The 17,500-nt window shown below is 35.0% G+C and overlaps 1 protein-coding gene across 3 annotated transcripts in view; it reads left to right on the top strand.

Annotated features, from left to right (window-relative positions):
* LOC130246597 (serine/threonine-protein phosphatase 6 regulatory ankyrin repeat subunit A) overlaps positions 1 to 17,500 on the top strand; it is a 50,568-nt gene that overhangs the window by 29,954 nt on the left and 3,114 nt on the right. For all 3 annotated transcript variants that reach the window (XM_056479636.1, XM_056479635.1, XM_056479637.1), the window contains exons 6-27: positions 393 to 480; positions 612 to 754; positions 2,340 to 2,552; positions 3,576 to 3,654; positions 4,245 to 4,359; positions 4,439 to 4,521; positions 5,565 to 5,628; positions 5,743 to 5,811; positions 6,993 to 7,133; positions 8,901 to 9,012; positions 9,098 to 9,124; positions 9,349 to 9,420; positions 11,427 to 11,628; positions 11,839 to 11,926; positions 12,041 to 12,158; positions 12,317 to 12,527; positions 12,617 to 12,704; positions 12,872 to 12,955; positions 14,728 to 14,873; positions 16,153 to 16,235; positions 16,830 to 16,912; positions 16,992 to 17,083. In XM_056479636.1, coding sequence (XP_056335611.1) covers positions 393 to 480; positions 612 to 754; positions 2,340 to 2,552; positions 3,576 to 3,654; positions 4,245 to 4,359; positions 4,439 to 4,521; positions 5,565 to 5,628; positions 5,743 to 5,811; positions 6,993 to 7,133; positions 8,901 to 9,012; positions 9,098 to 9,124; positions 9,349 to 9,420; positions 11,427 to 11,628; positions 11,839 to 11,926; positions 12,041 to 12,158; positions 12,317 to 12,527; positions 12,617 to 12,704; positions 12,872 to 12,955; positions 14,728 to 14,873; positions 16,153 to 16,235; positions 16,830 to 16,912; positions 16,992 to 17,083 — 2,401 coding nt within the window. The remainder of the gene's footprint in view (positions 1 to 392; positions 481 to 611; positions 755 to 2,339; positions 2,553 to 3,575; positions 3,655 to 4,244; positions 4,360 to 4,438; positions 4,522 to 5,564; positions 5,629 to 5,742; positions 5,812 to 6,992; positions 7,134 to 8,900; positions 9,013 to 9,097; positions 9,125 to 9,348; positions 9,421 to 11,426; positions 11,629 to 11,838; positions 11,927 to 12,040; positions 12,159 to 12,316; positions 12,528 to 12,616; positions 12,705 to 12,871; positions 12,956 to 14,727; positions 14,874 to 16,152; positions 16,236 to 16,829; positions 16,913 to 16,991; positions 17,084 to 17,500) is intronic.

Raw genomic sequence — 17,500 nt, 5'->3', positions numbered from 1 at the left:
ATCCAGCACATGTTTTACACAGCGGATGCCCTTCCAGCTGCAACCCATCATTGGGAAACACCCATACACTCTCATTCACACACATACACTATGAACAATTTGGCTTACCCAATTCACCTATATGTGTTTGGACTTGTGGGGGAGCACCCGGAGAAACCCAGACAGAACACAGAAACGGCAACTGACCCAGCCAACGCTCGAACCAGCGACCTTCTTGCTGTGAGGCGAGTTGTGCTACCCACTGCGCCACCTTGCTGCCCTAATTCTGGTTAATCAATACTTCTAAACCGTCTCTTGCCCTCCTGGTTGAAAATAGCTAGTCTAGACTGCATAATAAATGAATGAAATCTCAGTTGTAAATATATAATCTATATATTTCTCTGTCATCTCAGATGGTTCAGCTGCTCGTGTCCAGAGGAGCAAACATCAACGCTTTTGATAAGAAGGACCGGCGAGCCGCTCACTGGGCCGCATACATGGGTAAACCATTAGCATTAGGATAAAAAGAAAACACACACCTGTCTTAAACTGTGTCTGATGTGAAATCTGTGTGTGTGTGTGTGTGTGTGTGTGTGTGTGTGTGTGTGTGCGTGTGTGTGTGTGTGTGTCAGGTCATTTAGAGGTGCTGAAGTTCCTGGTGTGTCGCGGCGCAGAGGTTTGCTGTAAGGATAAGCGGTCGTACAGTCCTCTCCACGCCGCTGCCTCCAGTGGGATGATCAACGTGCTCAAATACCTGCTCAGTCTGGGTGTGGATGTGAGTAAACCCCACCCACAATGCACAGCTAGCCCCGCCCCCAGGCTGACGTGTGAATAAGACAGTGATTTTTTTTTTTACATGTATATAAATATATATATATATTTTTTTTTCCTTTGTATATATATTTTTATATATATATATTTTATTATGTATTGTTATGAATTTTAGTGATAAAATTTGTATTATTTTAAAATAAAATAAATTAATAAATCAAATATATACATATAATTAAATTTTTATAATTAAATTTATAATTAAAATTTTGATTAAAAATTTAGGTTTTAAGATATAATCATCTGAATTCATATCATGAATACAATCATAACTACTTAATAAATTTTAAAACTGTTTATATATATATATATATATATATATATATATATATATATATATATATATATATATATATATATATAATATATACAAATAAATTATGTATTAATTAATTTATAAATATTATTTATTTATATGAAATGTATAACATAATAAATATATTTAGTTTATAAAAAGTTTATGCATTGTGTAATGGATCTCAGTAATATAGAATGGAATATTGAGCAAATCAAAATCAGTGTATTATTATAATTAAAGAACTGCTTAATTATCTCTATCAGTGCATTATTAATCTACATAAATTGCACATTTATTTGTTTATTTTTTATTTATTTGATTAATACAATATAAGGAGTCAAAAATATCCGTCTTCACATGTGTTTATATTCATTTATATTGCACTTTTTATGTTTGTAAAGCACATTGAGATGCTACACTGCAAAAAAAAATGCTTTTTCTTGCTTGTTTTTATTTTTTTTTGTCTTGTTTCTAGTCCAAATATCTAAAAATTCTTAAATCAAGAAGTGTTTTCTAGACAAGCAAAAAAAAGTCTTGTTTTAAGAAATAATATACCAAAATTAACTGAGATTTTCCTTTAAGACAAGCTGTATAATCTGCCAGAAATCAGTGTATTATTATAATTAAAGAACTGCTTAATTATCTCTGCATTATTAATCTACATAAATTGCACATTTATTTGTTTATTTTTTATTTATTTGATATATAAGGAGTCAAATTTATTCTTTATTCAGTTATTGTGTAATTTATTCTTTTAATGCAAATCTGAATTTTTTGCATCATCTCTGCAGTTTTCGGTGTCACAAATCATCCAAATATAATGATTAGCTGCTCAAGATGTATTCATAATTATTAATATCACTACTGAAAACAGTTCATCTGCTTCATATTTCAGTGGAAATAGAGCTAAAGATTAGAAAGTTCACAAGAACAGCATTAATATTATCCAGTGGACTAAATTACTGGCATATAAGAAAATGCTATTAAATATAATTATCCCGTTCTGACATGCCGTTAGATCGCCGTGGAGATCGTCAAGTTTACATTTAGTCATCTAGCATTTTTCCAAAGCGATTTACAATTGAGAATGCATTCAGCGATTCAACAAGTAGAGGCAATACACGCAACAAGTGCTCGTTAATTTGCAAATTCAAGATAACAGTGACTGAAAAGCTTAGCAAAAGTGTTAAAGCATAAGGCAGCTGATGTTTGTGTGTGTGTGTGTTTGTAGATAAATGAGCCGAATGCGTATGGAAACACGGCTCTCCATTTGGCGTGTTTTAACGGTCAGGATGTGGTGGTGAACGAGCTGATAGCAGCAGGAGCAGATGTGAATCAAGTCAATGAGAAGGGCTTTTCTCCACTGCACTTCACCGCTGCGTCCCGTCAGGGTGCTCTCTGTCTGGAGCTGCTCATCGCCAACAGAGCCAACCTCAACTGCAAGGTCCTACACTTTTAACACCAGATTTACAGTTGAAGGAACAACTATTAGATTTAGTGTTCTTTTTCAAAATGTTTCCCAAATGATGTTGAACAGATTCAGGAATTTCACACAGTAATTCCTATAATATTTTTTCTTCTGGAGAAAGTCTTATTTGTTTTATTTCGGCTAGAATAAAAGCAGTTTTTATTTTTTTAAAGCCATTTTAGGTCAATATTATTAGCCCCCTCAAGTAATATTAGTTTTGGATTGTCTCCAGAATGAACCACTGTTATACAATGACTTGCCTATTTACCCAATCTTTAACCTGATGAACCTAGTTAAGCCTTTAAATGTCACTTTAAGCTGAATATTAGTATCTTGAAGAATATCTAGTCTAATATTATGTACTGTCATCATGGCAAAGAGAAAATAAATCAGTTATTAGAGATGAATTAATAAAAATATGCTTAGAAATGTGTTGTAAAATATTCTTTTAGTTCAACAGAAGTTGGGGGGGATACAGGAGAGCTAATAATTCAGATTTCAACTGTGCATTTAGACTGATTTTTGTTTTTGATGTAACATGAAAATGAATGTTGTTTTCAAAATGCAGTAACTTGCATTATTATGAATCTGCATTCATCTTCACGAAGGCTGCAAATGTTTGATGATGATGATGATGATGATGATGAAAATACAATAAATAAACCAGAAAGAATCAGAAGGTGGATTTTTCAACAGTTTTGCAAAATATTTTGTGGGTTTTCAGGAGCTCAGAGTGCATGCATGCACACATATAAAGACAGAAAGACATTTTAATTAGTGCAAAATAAAGCAAACACAAAAACTTATCAAGTTTATATCATAAGATATAATGTATATATATCATATCTTAAGATATACACTGTATATATACACATCTAGATGACAAATGTGCATTTTTTAAACTGTGCAAATAAGAAATGTGTTGGTCTGCAGCTAGTTATTATTATCTTGGTGAATATATGTCTTCTTTAATAAACATTAATGTGACTTCTTCTCCAGAGTAAAGATGGTAAAACTCCTCTCCACATGGCAGCCATTCACGGCCGATACTCCAGATCACAGGCCATCATTCAGAACGGTGAGGGTTTACATTCACTTCTATCCGTCTTTACATGTGTTAATATTCATTTATATTGCACTTATTATGTTTGTAAAGCACATTGAGATGCTACACTGCAAAAAAAATTATTTTTCTTGCTTATTTTTAATTTTTTTTGTCTTGTTTCTAGTCCAAATATCTAAAAAATCTTAAATCAAGAAGTGTTTTCTAGACAAGCAAAATTATAGTCTTGTTTTAAGAAATAATTTTAAGAGTTTTTTCTTTAAAACAAGCTGTATAATGTGCCAGTGTGATACACAAAATAATCTTGCTTTCACTTTGACATTAGACTATCTTGCTTACCCCATTGGCAGATTATTTTGCTTGTTTTAAGGAAAAACTCTCTTCATTTTGACTCATTATTTCTGAAAATAAGACTTTATATTTGTGCTTGTCTAGAAAAATGCTTCTTGATTAAAAAAATGTTAGATATTTGGACTAGAAATAAAGTGATGGAGATAAGAAAAGTATTTTTTGCAGTCTACTTTTAAAGGCGCTATATAAAATAAAGTTTATTATTATTATAATTATTCATATTTTCTCTTGTTTACCTTCCTCTCCATCTGTAGGAGCGGAGATCGACTGTGAGGATGAGAACGGAAACTCTCCTCTTCATATAGCAGCTCGATACGGTCATGAGCTGCTCGTCAACACACTCATAACCAATGGTGCGGATACGGCAAAGTGAGTGACAGGACGTGTGTTTATACAGTTATGCCTAATATATGAGCTGGTGCTGATCGTGTGACTCCGCCCACTGTAGGCGGGGCATCCATGGCATGTTCCCTCTGCATCTGGCGGCGCTGAGTGGATTCTCTGACTGCTGCCGGAAACTTCTCTCCTCAGGTAAAGCATGTGCGCTAACACTTTCTAAGAAGCCTGCATTCATAATGGATTATACACTCACCAGACACTTCAATTGGTACACCTGTCCAACTGCTCGTTAACGCAAACTTCTAATCAGCCAATCACATGGCAGCAACTCAATGCATGTAGACATGGTCAAGACGATCTGCTGCAGTTCAAACTGAGCATCAGAATGGGGAAGAAAGGGGATTCATGCCATGAAGGATTAAGGCGGTTCTGAAGGCAAAAGTGGTCCAACCCGGGACTAGTAAGGTGTACCTAATAAAGTGGCCAGTGAGTGTATCTTCGTTTATAATTATTTTAGTAACTCTTTATTTCAAGTAACAATTCACACCATTTACTACTGGCTTATTTATGGAGCCCCTAAAGGGATATGTATGTCTATGTTGTGCGCACGTGATAATATATTATGTATTGCTTTTATATCACGTGCGCACAGCATGCGTATCTCATGCCCGTAAACTTTTTCCCTACGTCACTTTAGGGGCTCCGTACTTATTACCTGCCTATTATTAAGTTATTAAATGTTTGTTAGTGCTTATAAAGTAAGTCTACCTATCCTAACCCAACTACCAACTTACTAAATGTTAATACGCAGCTAAAATGAGCTGAAAATCTGTTCGTTAATAGCGTGAATTGTTACATACAATAAAGTGTGATCATTATAAAAGACACAACAAAATGTTTACTGTATAATAATGACAGCTACTGTTCATAATTGTGTTATTGATAACATTTTGAAGGAGACATCACAAGTGGGGGTGGGGTTTATGTAAATTTTAGAACTGTGATGTCACAAACCCAGGAGTTCTCAGTGTAGTCTCTACCAGCACTTTGTTTTATGTCTTCAAAATGTAAAATTCCCACCAAACTTTTAGTGTTATCTATGTTTTTACACTCCAACAGCGACATTACACACTAACTAAAATGAATAACGTGAAATCATAATCAAGACCCCTTTTGAAAGTGATTTCTGAGCATAAAGCAGGGGATTAGTGATGGTGTCGATGTTTTTGGTTCAGGTTTTGACATGGATACGCCGGATGACTTTGGCAGGACGTGTCTGCATGCGGCAGCTGCTGGAGGGTGAGTCACAGCATTACTTCCTTCTGACCGGCTCATCAGCGCACTCTTGTGTCCTGGATGCTTTATCGTCTTGTGTGTTTACAGTAACTGTTGTCTTTTCTTACTTTTCTGCAGGAATCTGGAGTGCTTAAATCTGTTGCTCAACACAGGGGCTGATTTTAACAGGAAAGACAGATTTGGGAGGTGAGATATTTTAGATGATCAAACGTATATCAACCCAAAAATCTGTTTTTTGTTTTGTTTATTGCTTTTAATATAATTCTTCTCTGCTCAGCAAGCCTGCTTAATGTATTTAAATCGAATTAAATTATTTAATATTTAAATTATTATTTCTTTAGTATTGTGATTAAGGATGTCTTTTTACATTTCAAAAATGGTTATAAAGTATAATAAATTTAACTTAAGTAATCATTTTTTATTCTTTTACCCGTATTTAAACGATTTTTTATTTGTTTTATTATTATAATATTTTAATATTTTATAAATTATATTATAAGATTTTTAAAAAAATATATTTTTGTATTGCAATTTTGTATGATATAATGTTATGCAATGTTAATATATTGTACAGTTGTGATTCAATGTATTATATGAATAAATTACTATATAATATTAGTTTAAAATATTATATTTTATTTATTTATTGCTGTCAAACGATCAAATAAATTTTGGTATTTACATAATATATACATGTGTACTGTGTGTATTTATGTGTATGAATATAAACACAAACACATACATAAATATACAAAAGAAATATATTTACATATATATATAAAAAAATTGATACAATATAGTTGTGCATATATTTATATACAAAGAACGCACAAATATATTTTGTAAATATGAACTTTTCTTTTGGATGCAATTAATTGTGATAAATTGATTGACAGCATTAATTATATTATATCATATCATATCATATCATATCATATATTATATTATATTATATTATATTATATTATATTATATTATATTATATTATATTATATTATATTATATTATATTATATTATATTATATTATATTATATTATATTATATTACATCATATCATACCATGTCATATCATATCATATCATATCATATCATATCATATCATATCATACCATACCATATCATATCATATCATATCATATCATATCATATCATATCATATCATATCATATCATACCATACCATATCATATCATATCATATCATATCATACCATATCATATCATATCATATCATATCATATCATATCATACCATACCATATCATATCATATCATATCATATCATATCATACCATACCATACCATATCATATCATATCATATCATATCATATATCTCATATCATATTTTATTATCTGTCTGTCTGTCAGGACGGCGCTGCATTACGCTGCTGCTAACTGTAACTATCAGTGTGTGTTTGCTCTGGTTGGTTCTGGAGCGAGTGTGAACGAGCGAGACATCAGAGGCTGCAGTCCATTACACTACACTGCTGCTGCAGACGGTGATGGCAAGTGAGTGTAACACATACAAACACACACACACAGACACATACTTGTTCCTATATTCTGGTGGAGACTCTTCTAAATGTAATGATGCCGTATATTTTTACATTGTCAAAATGTTTCATTCTGTGTGATTTATATGTTTATTTACCCATGGGAACCTCAATTTTGTTTTTTCTGTGTGGAGTTTGCATGTTCTCCCCATGTTCATGTGGGTTTCCTCCGGGTGCTCCGGTTTCCCCCGCAGTCCAAAGACATGTGGTACAGGTGAATTGGGTAAGCTAAATTGTCCGTAGTGTATGAGTGTGTGTGGATGTTTCCCAGAGATGGGTTGCGGCTGGAAGGGCATCCGCTGCATAAAACATGTGCTGGATAAGTTGGCGGTTCATTCCGCTGTGGCGACCCCGGATTAATAAAGGGGCTGAAAAGAAAATGAATGAATGAAATTTAAATTTCTGAAAGTTTTTATTTTCAAAATGGGATAATAAATAAAAAATACCAGACAGAAAACTTCTAATAATATAAAATATATCAAATTGCTCTCTATAAATGTCTAATTGGTGGTATTTTCTGTACGAAAGCATGATGACGGGTAACAAATTCTGCCGTTAAATGGATTATTTTAAGCATAAATTAAAGTGTTGTTTGTTGAATATGGTTGTTTAGTAACTAAAATAGTCATTTATTAACTTATTACTTTTAAAAAGGACTAGAACTCTAACAAAAATAGTGAGTAAACTCTCTGCAAATGTTCTGTTCAACATCAAGGGGGATGTTTATTTTGTTCAGCACAGATTTCACCTTTAAACGTGTCTATTTAAACAATATGTTGAAATAAAGTGAACAACAAAAGCATATAAATTCAATGAACGTCTTCAGAGCTTAAAAATGTCTGTTTTTAATGACTTGTATAAGTCATCATCAGTTTTAAAAGTACTCAAGAGTAGTGAGGAGTGAGTATCATGCTGAAAAAAGCTGTAATTTGTGGATGTGTGTAAACGTAACATTCTGTAGTGCACTGTAGTGATTGCCCAGCAGGCACACAATGTTATAAGACGTTAGTATTAGATTAGATTTAGGTTGTGATGTCAGGTGACCAAAATTCAATGTCTAGCCAGCGTCTAAGGACATTATTTTGACGTCCAATAACGACGTCAAATGATGTTGATATTTGGTTGATTTTAGGTTGTTAGAAAGTGACCAAAATTCAACGTCGAGCCAACATATTAAACCAATGTCACTGACGTCAAATAATGACATTTATTCGTCAGGTATGGCAACCAAAATACAACGTCTGATAGACGTCATAGAGGTAACATCCACACAACGTCAAGCTGCAACATCATTAGACGTTGATATTTGGTTGATTTTAGGTTGGACATTGACGTCGGCCTGATGTTGGGTTCTGATGTCAACATGATTTTCATTTCCAAACAAAATGTACAAATGGACAGGAATCACACCACTAATATCTCTAATCCCCATAGACAAGAAAAAATAAAGTAGTGACTGCAGGTTGAAGGAAAGTAGTGGAGTAAAAGTACCGATACTGCACTAAAAATGTACTCAAGGGAAAGTAAAAGTACACTTAGTAAAGAGCAATTCCTGAAAAAAACTACTCAATTACAATAGTTTGAGTATTTGTATTGTGTTACTTTACACCACTGCTGTCATCATTATATTAAATTAGTCATAACAATGCGTTGTGTGTGTGTGTGTGTGTGTGTGTGTGTGTGTGTGTGTGTGTGTGTGTGTGTGTGTGTGTGTGTGTGCCAGGTGTCTGGAGTATCTGCTAAGGAATGATGCTCATCCAGCTCTCAGGGATAAAGATGGATACAGCGCTGTTCATTACGCCTCAGCGTACGGTCATCGAGTGTGTCTGGAGCTGGTCAGTTCTTCATCTAAACTCTAAAACTAAAGCTTTAACTCTGCTGCTGTGTGTCTGGAGCTCAAACATCTGCTTTATTTTGCAGATCGCCAATGAAACGCCGTTAGATGTGGTGAGTGTAAATCTGCTTTTCAATATGTGTGCAGTGATACCCTCTAATGGCCACAGTAAACACAACAGGAGAACTAAATCAAGGCCATTTACTGGGTTGGTGGATGTTTTTGCTCTGCTTTTTCAGTGCAGGGAGCATACATCTTTTTATTTTTGTTTTTGGTGATATAATCTAATTTCAGTTCTGCATAAATCCATGAATGTACTGCTTGTGTGTGGTTTCAGCTGATGGACTTATCTGCATCAATCATACACGACACAGACGTCCAGCCTCCCATCAGCCCTTTACATTTAGCGGTGAGTTCAGTGTTCATATTTCTATTATGTATTGTGCAATGTGTCTTGTTCAGTTGAAAATTTGTAAACAAAAAAAACCTGTAAAATTGGGTTCTAGTATTGGTATTGTTAATAAAAACTTAAAATAATATACATAATATGTGTTATATGAAAGAATATATATATAGAGAGAGAGTTGAAGTCAGAATTATTCACCCCCCTTTTTCTTTTTTTAATATTTCCCAAATGATGTTTGACAGAGCAAGGAAATTTTCACAGTATGTCTGATAATATTTTTTCTTCTGGAGAAAGTCTTATTTGTTTTATTTCGGCTACAATAAAAGCAGTTTTATTTAAATAATTTTAAGTTCAACATTATTAGCCCCTTTAGGCTATATATTTGTTTTCGATCGTTATACAATAACTTGCCTAATTACCCTAACCTGCCTAGTTAACCTGATGAACCTAGTTAAGCCTTTAAATGTCACTTTAAGCTGTATAGAAGTGTCTTGAAAAATATCTAGTCTAATATTATTTACTGTCATCATGGCAAAGAGAAAATAAATCAGTTATTAGAGATGATTTTTTAAAACTATTATGATTAGAAATGTGTTGAAAAAAATCTCTCTGTTAAACAGAAATTAGAGAAAAAAATTAAACAGGGGGGTAAATAATTCTGACTTTAACTGACTATATATATATATATATATATATATATATATATATATATATATATATATATATATATATATATATATATATATATATATATATATGGCCACTTTATTAGGTACATCTTATTAGTCCCGGATTTGGCCCCTTTTGCTTTAAGAACTGCCTTAATCCTTCATGGCTTAGATTCAACAAGGTACTGGAAATATTCCTCAGAGATTTTGCTCTATATTGATATGATAGCATCACGCAGTTGCTGCAGATTTGTTGGCTGCACATCCATGATGCCAATCTCCCGTTTCACCACATCCCAAAGATGCTCTATTGGATTGAGATCTGGTGACTGTGGAGGCCATTTGAGTATGGTGAACTCATTGTCATGTTCAAGAAACCAGTCTGAGATGATTCATGCTTTATGACATGGTGTGTTATTCTGCTGGAAGTAGCCATCAGAGGATGGGTACCCTGTGGTCATAAAGGGATGGACATGATCAGCAACAATACTCAGGTAGGCTGTGGTGTTGACACGATGCTCAATTAGTACTAATGGACCCCAAGTGTGCTAAGAAAATATCCCCCACACCATTACACCCCCAGCATGCCTGAACCGTTGATATAAGGCATGATGGATCCATGCTTTCATGTTGTTGATGCCAAATTCTGAGCCGACCGTCTGAATGTGGCAGCAGAAATGGAGACTCATCAGACCAGGCAACGTTTCTCCAATCTTCTATTGTCCAGTTTTGGTGAGCCTGTGTAAATTGTAGCATCAGTATCCTGTTCTTAGCTGACAGGAGTGGCACCCGGTGTGGTCTTCTGCTGCTGTAGCCCATCCGCCTCAAGGTTGGACGTGTTGTGTGTTCAGAGATGCTCATCTGCAGACCTCGGTTGTAACGAGTGCTTATTTGAGTTACTGTTGTCGTTCTATCAGCTGGAACCAGTCTGGCCATTCTCATCTGATCTCTGTCAACAACAAGGCATTTGCGCCGCTCATTGGATATTTCCTCTTTGTCAGATCATTCTCTGTAAACCCTAGAGATGGTTGTGCTTGAAAATCCCAGTAGATCAGCAGTTTCTGAAATACTCAGAGCAGCCCGTCTGGCAGCAACAACCATGCCACGTTCAAAGTCATTTAAATCCCCTTTCTTCCCCATTCTGATGCTCAGTTTGAACTGCAGCAGATCATCTTGACCATGTCTACATGCCTAAATGCATTGAGTTGCTGCCATGTGATTGGCTGATTAGAAATTTGAGTTAACGAGCAGTTGGACAGGTGTACCTAATAAAGTGGCCGGTGAGTGTATTTATATGTATAAATATTATAAAAGGACTTTGTTTGCGTTTGTGTGTTTCAGGCTTATCACGGTCACCATCACGCTCTGGAGCTGCTGGTTGAGTCTCTGCTGGATGTGGATGTGAGGACGCCGCAGGGTCTCACACCCCTCAGTCTGGCAGCGTTTAAGGGTCACGTGGAGTGTGTGGAGATTCTGCTCACTCAGGGAGCGTCTGTCATGCTGAAGGACTACACACACAAGAGGAGCGCCATTCACTGCGCAGGTCTGCAACACACACACATGTACATTATATTGTTAGTCATTATACTGAATATATAATATTGTTTGAGCATGTATATTTCATCTGTTTCTCTTATGTCACTGTCTCCAAAAGTCTATTCCCATATCACATTTACTGTGATACTTTTGATGATAACGTTTATGAAGTGTGTTTTATCTGTGTTTGTGTGTGATTGTGTGTTTTCATCCTCAGCCATGAACGGTCACTCAGAGTGTGTGCGTCTGCTCATCAGCAGCTCTGACCAGCAGATCAACATCAACACACGGGACGGAAGAGGACAGTGAGTCTCAACACGTGTGTGTGTGTGTGTGTTTCAATGACCAGAACTGTGGGACTGGATCTGATGTGTGTGTGTGTGCGTGCGTGCGTGCGTGCGTGTGTGTGTTGTGTTCAGGACTCCTTTGATGTTGGCTGTTCTGGGTGGACACACAGATTGTGTGTATCTTCTGCTGAGTAAAGGAGCCAGTGTGGAGGCCAGAGATAAATGCGGCAGGACGGCCCTTCACCGTGGGGTCAGTCTCTCTCTCACACACACACACACACACACACACTTACAGATGCTTCCATTTTGAATCTGGGACAGTTTAGAAGAAGTCTTTTGTGTGTCAGAAGTTTGTGTGTGCGTGCATATGTGTGTTTATGCGTGTGATTGTTTGTGTGTGTGTGACAGGTAGTGATGGGGCATGTGGTGTGTGTGGAGGCTCTTCTTCAGCACAGCTGCAGTGTTCTCCTCCAGGACAGTAGAGGGCGTTCTCCTCTCCACCTGGCGGCGGCATGTGGTCATGTTGGGGTTCTGAGGGCCCTCCTGAAGGCCCAGAAGGCCATCCTTGTCCTCAAGGACAACTGCGGATACACACCGCTGCACTGGGCTGCTTATAACGGTATTTTAATCTTTTTTAAACATTATTTTAATGATATATTAATGGTATTTTAAGTCTGAGTCTGCTCTCTTATGTGTTGATCACCTCAGGTCATGACGCGTGTGTGGAGCTGCTTCTGGAGCAGGACGTCTTCCGCAAGATGGAGGGAAACTCCTTCAGTCCTCTGCACTGCGCTGTGTAAGAAACATCAAGATGACCAGAACACACACCAACAAAACACTTGCTGTATGAACAGTCTGATAGAAAGAAATGGCCAATAACACACTCAACTCATTGTGAAACTTCTATTGTTTGATTTACAGTTTGTAACAGTGATGTTTACCATGCTTTTCTCTGTGTTTCAGTATTAATGATAATGAGTCTGCAGCAGAGATGCTGATAGAAACTTTAGGTCCAGCGATAGTGAATGCCACAGACTCACAGTCCAGGTAAGAATGGGCTTTCCTAAAGGGATAGTTCACACAGAAATAAAAAATCTGACATCATTTACTTAGTCTTGACCCTTGATAATGCACAGGTTAGTCTGTACTCCATTGTGGGTCTGTCGACTTTGCAATTATTCAACTGTTACGTCTCTGAGCAATCAGTGGCGGAGCCGGAGGGGTATCCAGGGTGGCACTGGACACCTCTAACATCCGACTGGCCACCCTGGGTGCCACCCCAAACTTTTATTTGCTGCTGGCAGTTCCTAATGCTATTTGACTTCTCATTTGTCTAAAAAAGGTTTTGAGTTTTGTCCCTCAAGCTATTTTCAAATCAATGACGAGCCGAAGACAAGAACATGGTTTCAAGTGAGACGAACAGTGTTGGGCAGTAGCGTCGTTACTAGACCCCCTAAAATAGCAGTATCCACCCCCTGACCACCCCATGTAAAAATCTGTAGCTCCGCCACTGATAGGATGGGCTTTCTTAAAGGGACAGTTCACACAAAAATTTAAATTCTGCCATTATTTACTTACTCTTGACTTGTTTAAACCCTTTATAAGTTTTCTTATTCTGTTGAAGGCAAAAGAAGATCTATATGTTTAAAAATATTGGAAACAAGTAACTATTGACTGATTATTTTTGTTCCTGCTACTGATGTCAAAGGTTACCTGTTTCCAACATTTTTCTAAATATCTTGTTTGGATCAAGTCTGTAAATAATAACAGAATGTTCATTTTTGAGACTTAAGTTTAGAGAAGTGTTCACACACTCTGTAAACTGTTAAGATGTTTTCTGCATATGTGTTGATATCATTTTGTTATATCATGGCTGTTTGGAATACTTGATTCTGATTGGCCAGTCATAACATTCAAAGGAATATTATTCCCAGATAACAACCGCTGAAACTAATAACACAAACTTATCAGGGTATTGAGAATCATCTCAAGCATCAGTGAATACATTCACCGTCATATTAATATGCTTGTCTGTCTCTGCCACTGTTTTTGACTGTGTGGTGCCATCTTGTGGCCATCTTGGTTAGTGTATACTCCATTCAGCCGTTTTCATTTCTATCAGCTTTGCCTTTAATAAAAGAACTAATAAACTATTAGGGCTCAGAATAACATTGTGTGTCTGATTTTTATCTTTTGTAGCATGCAGCTGTGTAAAAAGCAGGATAAAGTACATCCAGACGGTTGATTTTTGCAGAATAAAGTTTGTTCTGTTCATGTTGGCCAACTTCACAGACACCTCTCATGTGGAGCCGGACATTTGTTGCTACTCAAACAGCTGTGACTAGATGGGAATTAGCTGTCTTTGTATTAGTCTGCTATGTTTATTCTACCAGTTTGATAAGATGGCTGAGAGCACAAGCCTTGAAGTAGACAAGTTTTCTTTGTGTATGTGTGTGTGTTCTTCATCATTGGAGACCTGAAGATGAGCTGAATTTCTGATCATCCTGACCACAGAAATATCCTCCTGTTATGTCTGACCTTTATATCCTTGATGAGTAATCATTGGAGATATTGTTCAGAATTGAATGCACACATGTGGATATATATAAATATATGGGGCAGTTAGGGATGTTATGTGAGAGTATAAAAGTTTTGAGATTGTAAGCAGAGCGGCCTTTCATCAGGCTTCTGCTGATGAAACTGCAAACGATCTTCAGTAAACTTTCTTTAATTGAATCTTGGTGTTGGGCTTTATTCTGTGATAACAACACCCTGAATGTCCTTTATCTCTAACTTGCTGTGTTGTGTGTGTCCTGTAGGACTGCGCTGCACGCCGCTGCTTACACTGATCATGTGGAGTGTCTGCAGCTCCTGCTGGGTCACAACGCTCAGGTCAACGCTATCGACATGCTGGGTAAAACACCACTCATGATGGCGGCGGAGAACGGACAAACCAACGCCGTAGGTGAGACGTACAGCCATATAGTACATTTCTGCACTTACCCAAAGTAGAAATCAGACACTATTTAAATGTTTTACTTTAATTGAAGTATTAATTGCACTGTCATTTTATGTGCTGTTCTGTGTTTATATATATATATATATATATATATATATATATATATATATATATATATATAGCTTTTTTTAGCTTTAATGTGTTTGGTTTGTATTTACAAAGGTGCTTTTATTTATTTTAATTTCAGTTTTAGTCATTTATTTAGTTTCAATTCAATTTTACAAAGTTACTTTTATTTTTTTATTTCAGTTTTAGTCATTTTATGTGATGTTTATTATTTTAACGTAAATTTTGTCATTTGACATGCTTTTTAATTATATTTAGTTATATAAATCAAACCGTTTTAGTAATTAGTAATATATTTAGTTGAAGTCAGAATTATTAGCCCCTCTTTGAATTTTAATATTTCCCAAATGATGTTTAACAGAGCAAGAAAATTTTCACAGTATTTCTGATAATATTTTTTCTTCTGGAAAAAGTCTTATTTGTTTTATTTTGGCTAGAATAAAAGTAGTTTTAAATTTTTTTAAATCATTTTAAGGTCAATATAATTAGCCCCTTCAAGCTATATTTTTGTTTGATAGACTACAGAACAAACCATCGTTATACAATAACTTGCCTAATTACCCTAACCTGCCTAGCTAACCTAATTAACCCTACTAAGCCTTTAAATGTCACTTTAAGCTGTATAGAAGTGTCTTGAAGAATATCTAGTCTAATATTATTTACTGTCATCATGACAAAGATAAAATAAATCAGTTATTAGAGATGAGTTATTAAAACTATTATAATTAGAAATGTGTTGGAGAAATCTGCTCTCCTTTAAACAAAAATTGGGGGAAAAAATAAACAGGGGGGCTAATAATTCTGACTTTAACTGTGTATATTCAATTTGTGTTTGTAGCTATATGTGTAGCTATAATTGAATTAGCTGTGTGTGATTTTCAGTCATTATGCTTCTTCAAATTCCATTAGTTGGCAACAGTAATAACTTTTATATTTAAGTTTTTCATCATTAATTTATTTGTTTATTTTATTTGTCAACTACCAAAAGCATTTTGAATAACTTTCATGGTAAAGAATTACACTGGTGGACAAATATTGTGGTGTTATTGTGTCAGTGAGACTCAAGGTGGTGCTAGAGTCTCTATCATACATCCAGATGTGTTGGTGTTGATGTCAAATCATTGATATCAAGTGTGTGACGAGTGTTTTGTTTCTGCAGAGGTTTTGGTGAGCAGCGCTAAAGCGGATTTCACATTACAGGACGCACACAGAAACACAGCTCTGCATCTGGCCTGCAGTAAGGTAGAAAACACACCGATTCAGCTAGCGTTACTCTACATCTGTGTGAAGCTAACATCATAAACACGGTCCAGACAGGCATGTAAATTACTACTGCAACTCAGATTAATTCAGTTTATATTGAAAAAATCTGTTTACATGATAAACCTGAAGAATTTAAGTATCATAATAGGACCTTATCTGGAGATATAGAGTCACAGGTCTGACAACTAATGTTTATTTACCTCTTATGTAACTACTGTCAGTTTCAAAACTACCAGAATTGAATAATTCTTTAATTATTATGGTATAATATGTTATAATTATATATATATAATAATAATTATGGTATAATTCTTTACCATATAAACATGAACAAAAAAATATGCAACCTATAAACAAAACTTAGGTATCTTTTAATGGTTAAATATGCTGTTATATTTCCAAATAATCCGTAATAATAATATATAAATCAAATAAAAATATATCAATACATAAAACATATATATATATATAGATATTCTTTTTCTACTGTATCGTATCTCAGGTCTGCAAGTATTAATATATCCTTCTGTAAGTTGACATGTAAGTACGTGTGTGTGTGTGTGTGTGTTGTAGGGACATGAAACCAGTGCCTTGTTAATTCTGGAGAAGGTGACAGACAGAAACCTGATCAACTGCACAAACACCGCTCTGCAGACGTGAGTTCAGTCTCTGCTCTTCATCATCATCATCATCATCATCTGGAGATTATGACACAGGTGTGTTTGTGTGTTTCAGACCGCTTCACGTCGCTGCTCGTAATGGCCTGACGGTGGCGGTGCAGGAGCTGCTGGCTAAAGGAGCCAGTGTACTCGCCGTCGATGAAAACGGTCAGCGTTTATTTTATTTATTTCTTCTTTGTTTATCTTTTGTCTTCATTCTGTAAACTGTTTTAGCATTTTTTTAGCAGATACATATCCCAAGTTTACAAATTAAATAGAAATCACGAAGTATATATATATATATATATATATATATATATATATATATATATATATATATATATATATATATATATATATATATATATATTGATATATGTATATTTATTCATTTATTTTTTTAAGTATAAAGTATATATATACTTTATTTTAGCTCAGTTTTCATTTAACTTGATGTACTAAAATAGCTTGATAAAACTGATAAATATATATATTAAGTATTAATAAAAAATGATTAAAGCACACAAATCAATTACAATAAAAGACATTCAAATTGAAACATTATGCATATAAATTTAAAACAAT

Source organism: Danio aesculapii, chromosome 19, assembly GCF_903798145.1.
Source record: "Danio aesculapii chromosome 19, fDanAes4.1, whole genome shotgun sequence".
In the NCBI taxonomy this organism is placed as follows: domain Eukaryota; kingdom Metazoa; phylum Chordata; class Actinopteri; order Cypriniformes; family Danionidae; genus Danio; species Danio aesculapii.
Note: the sequence above shows the minus strand (reverse complement) of the source record. Positions and strands in the feature narration are given on the sequence as shown.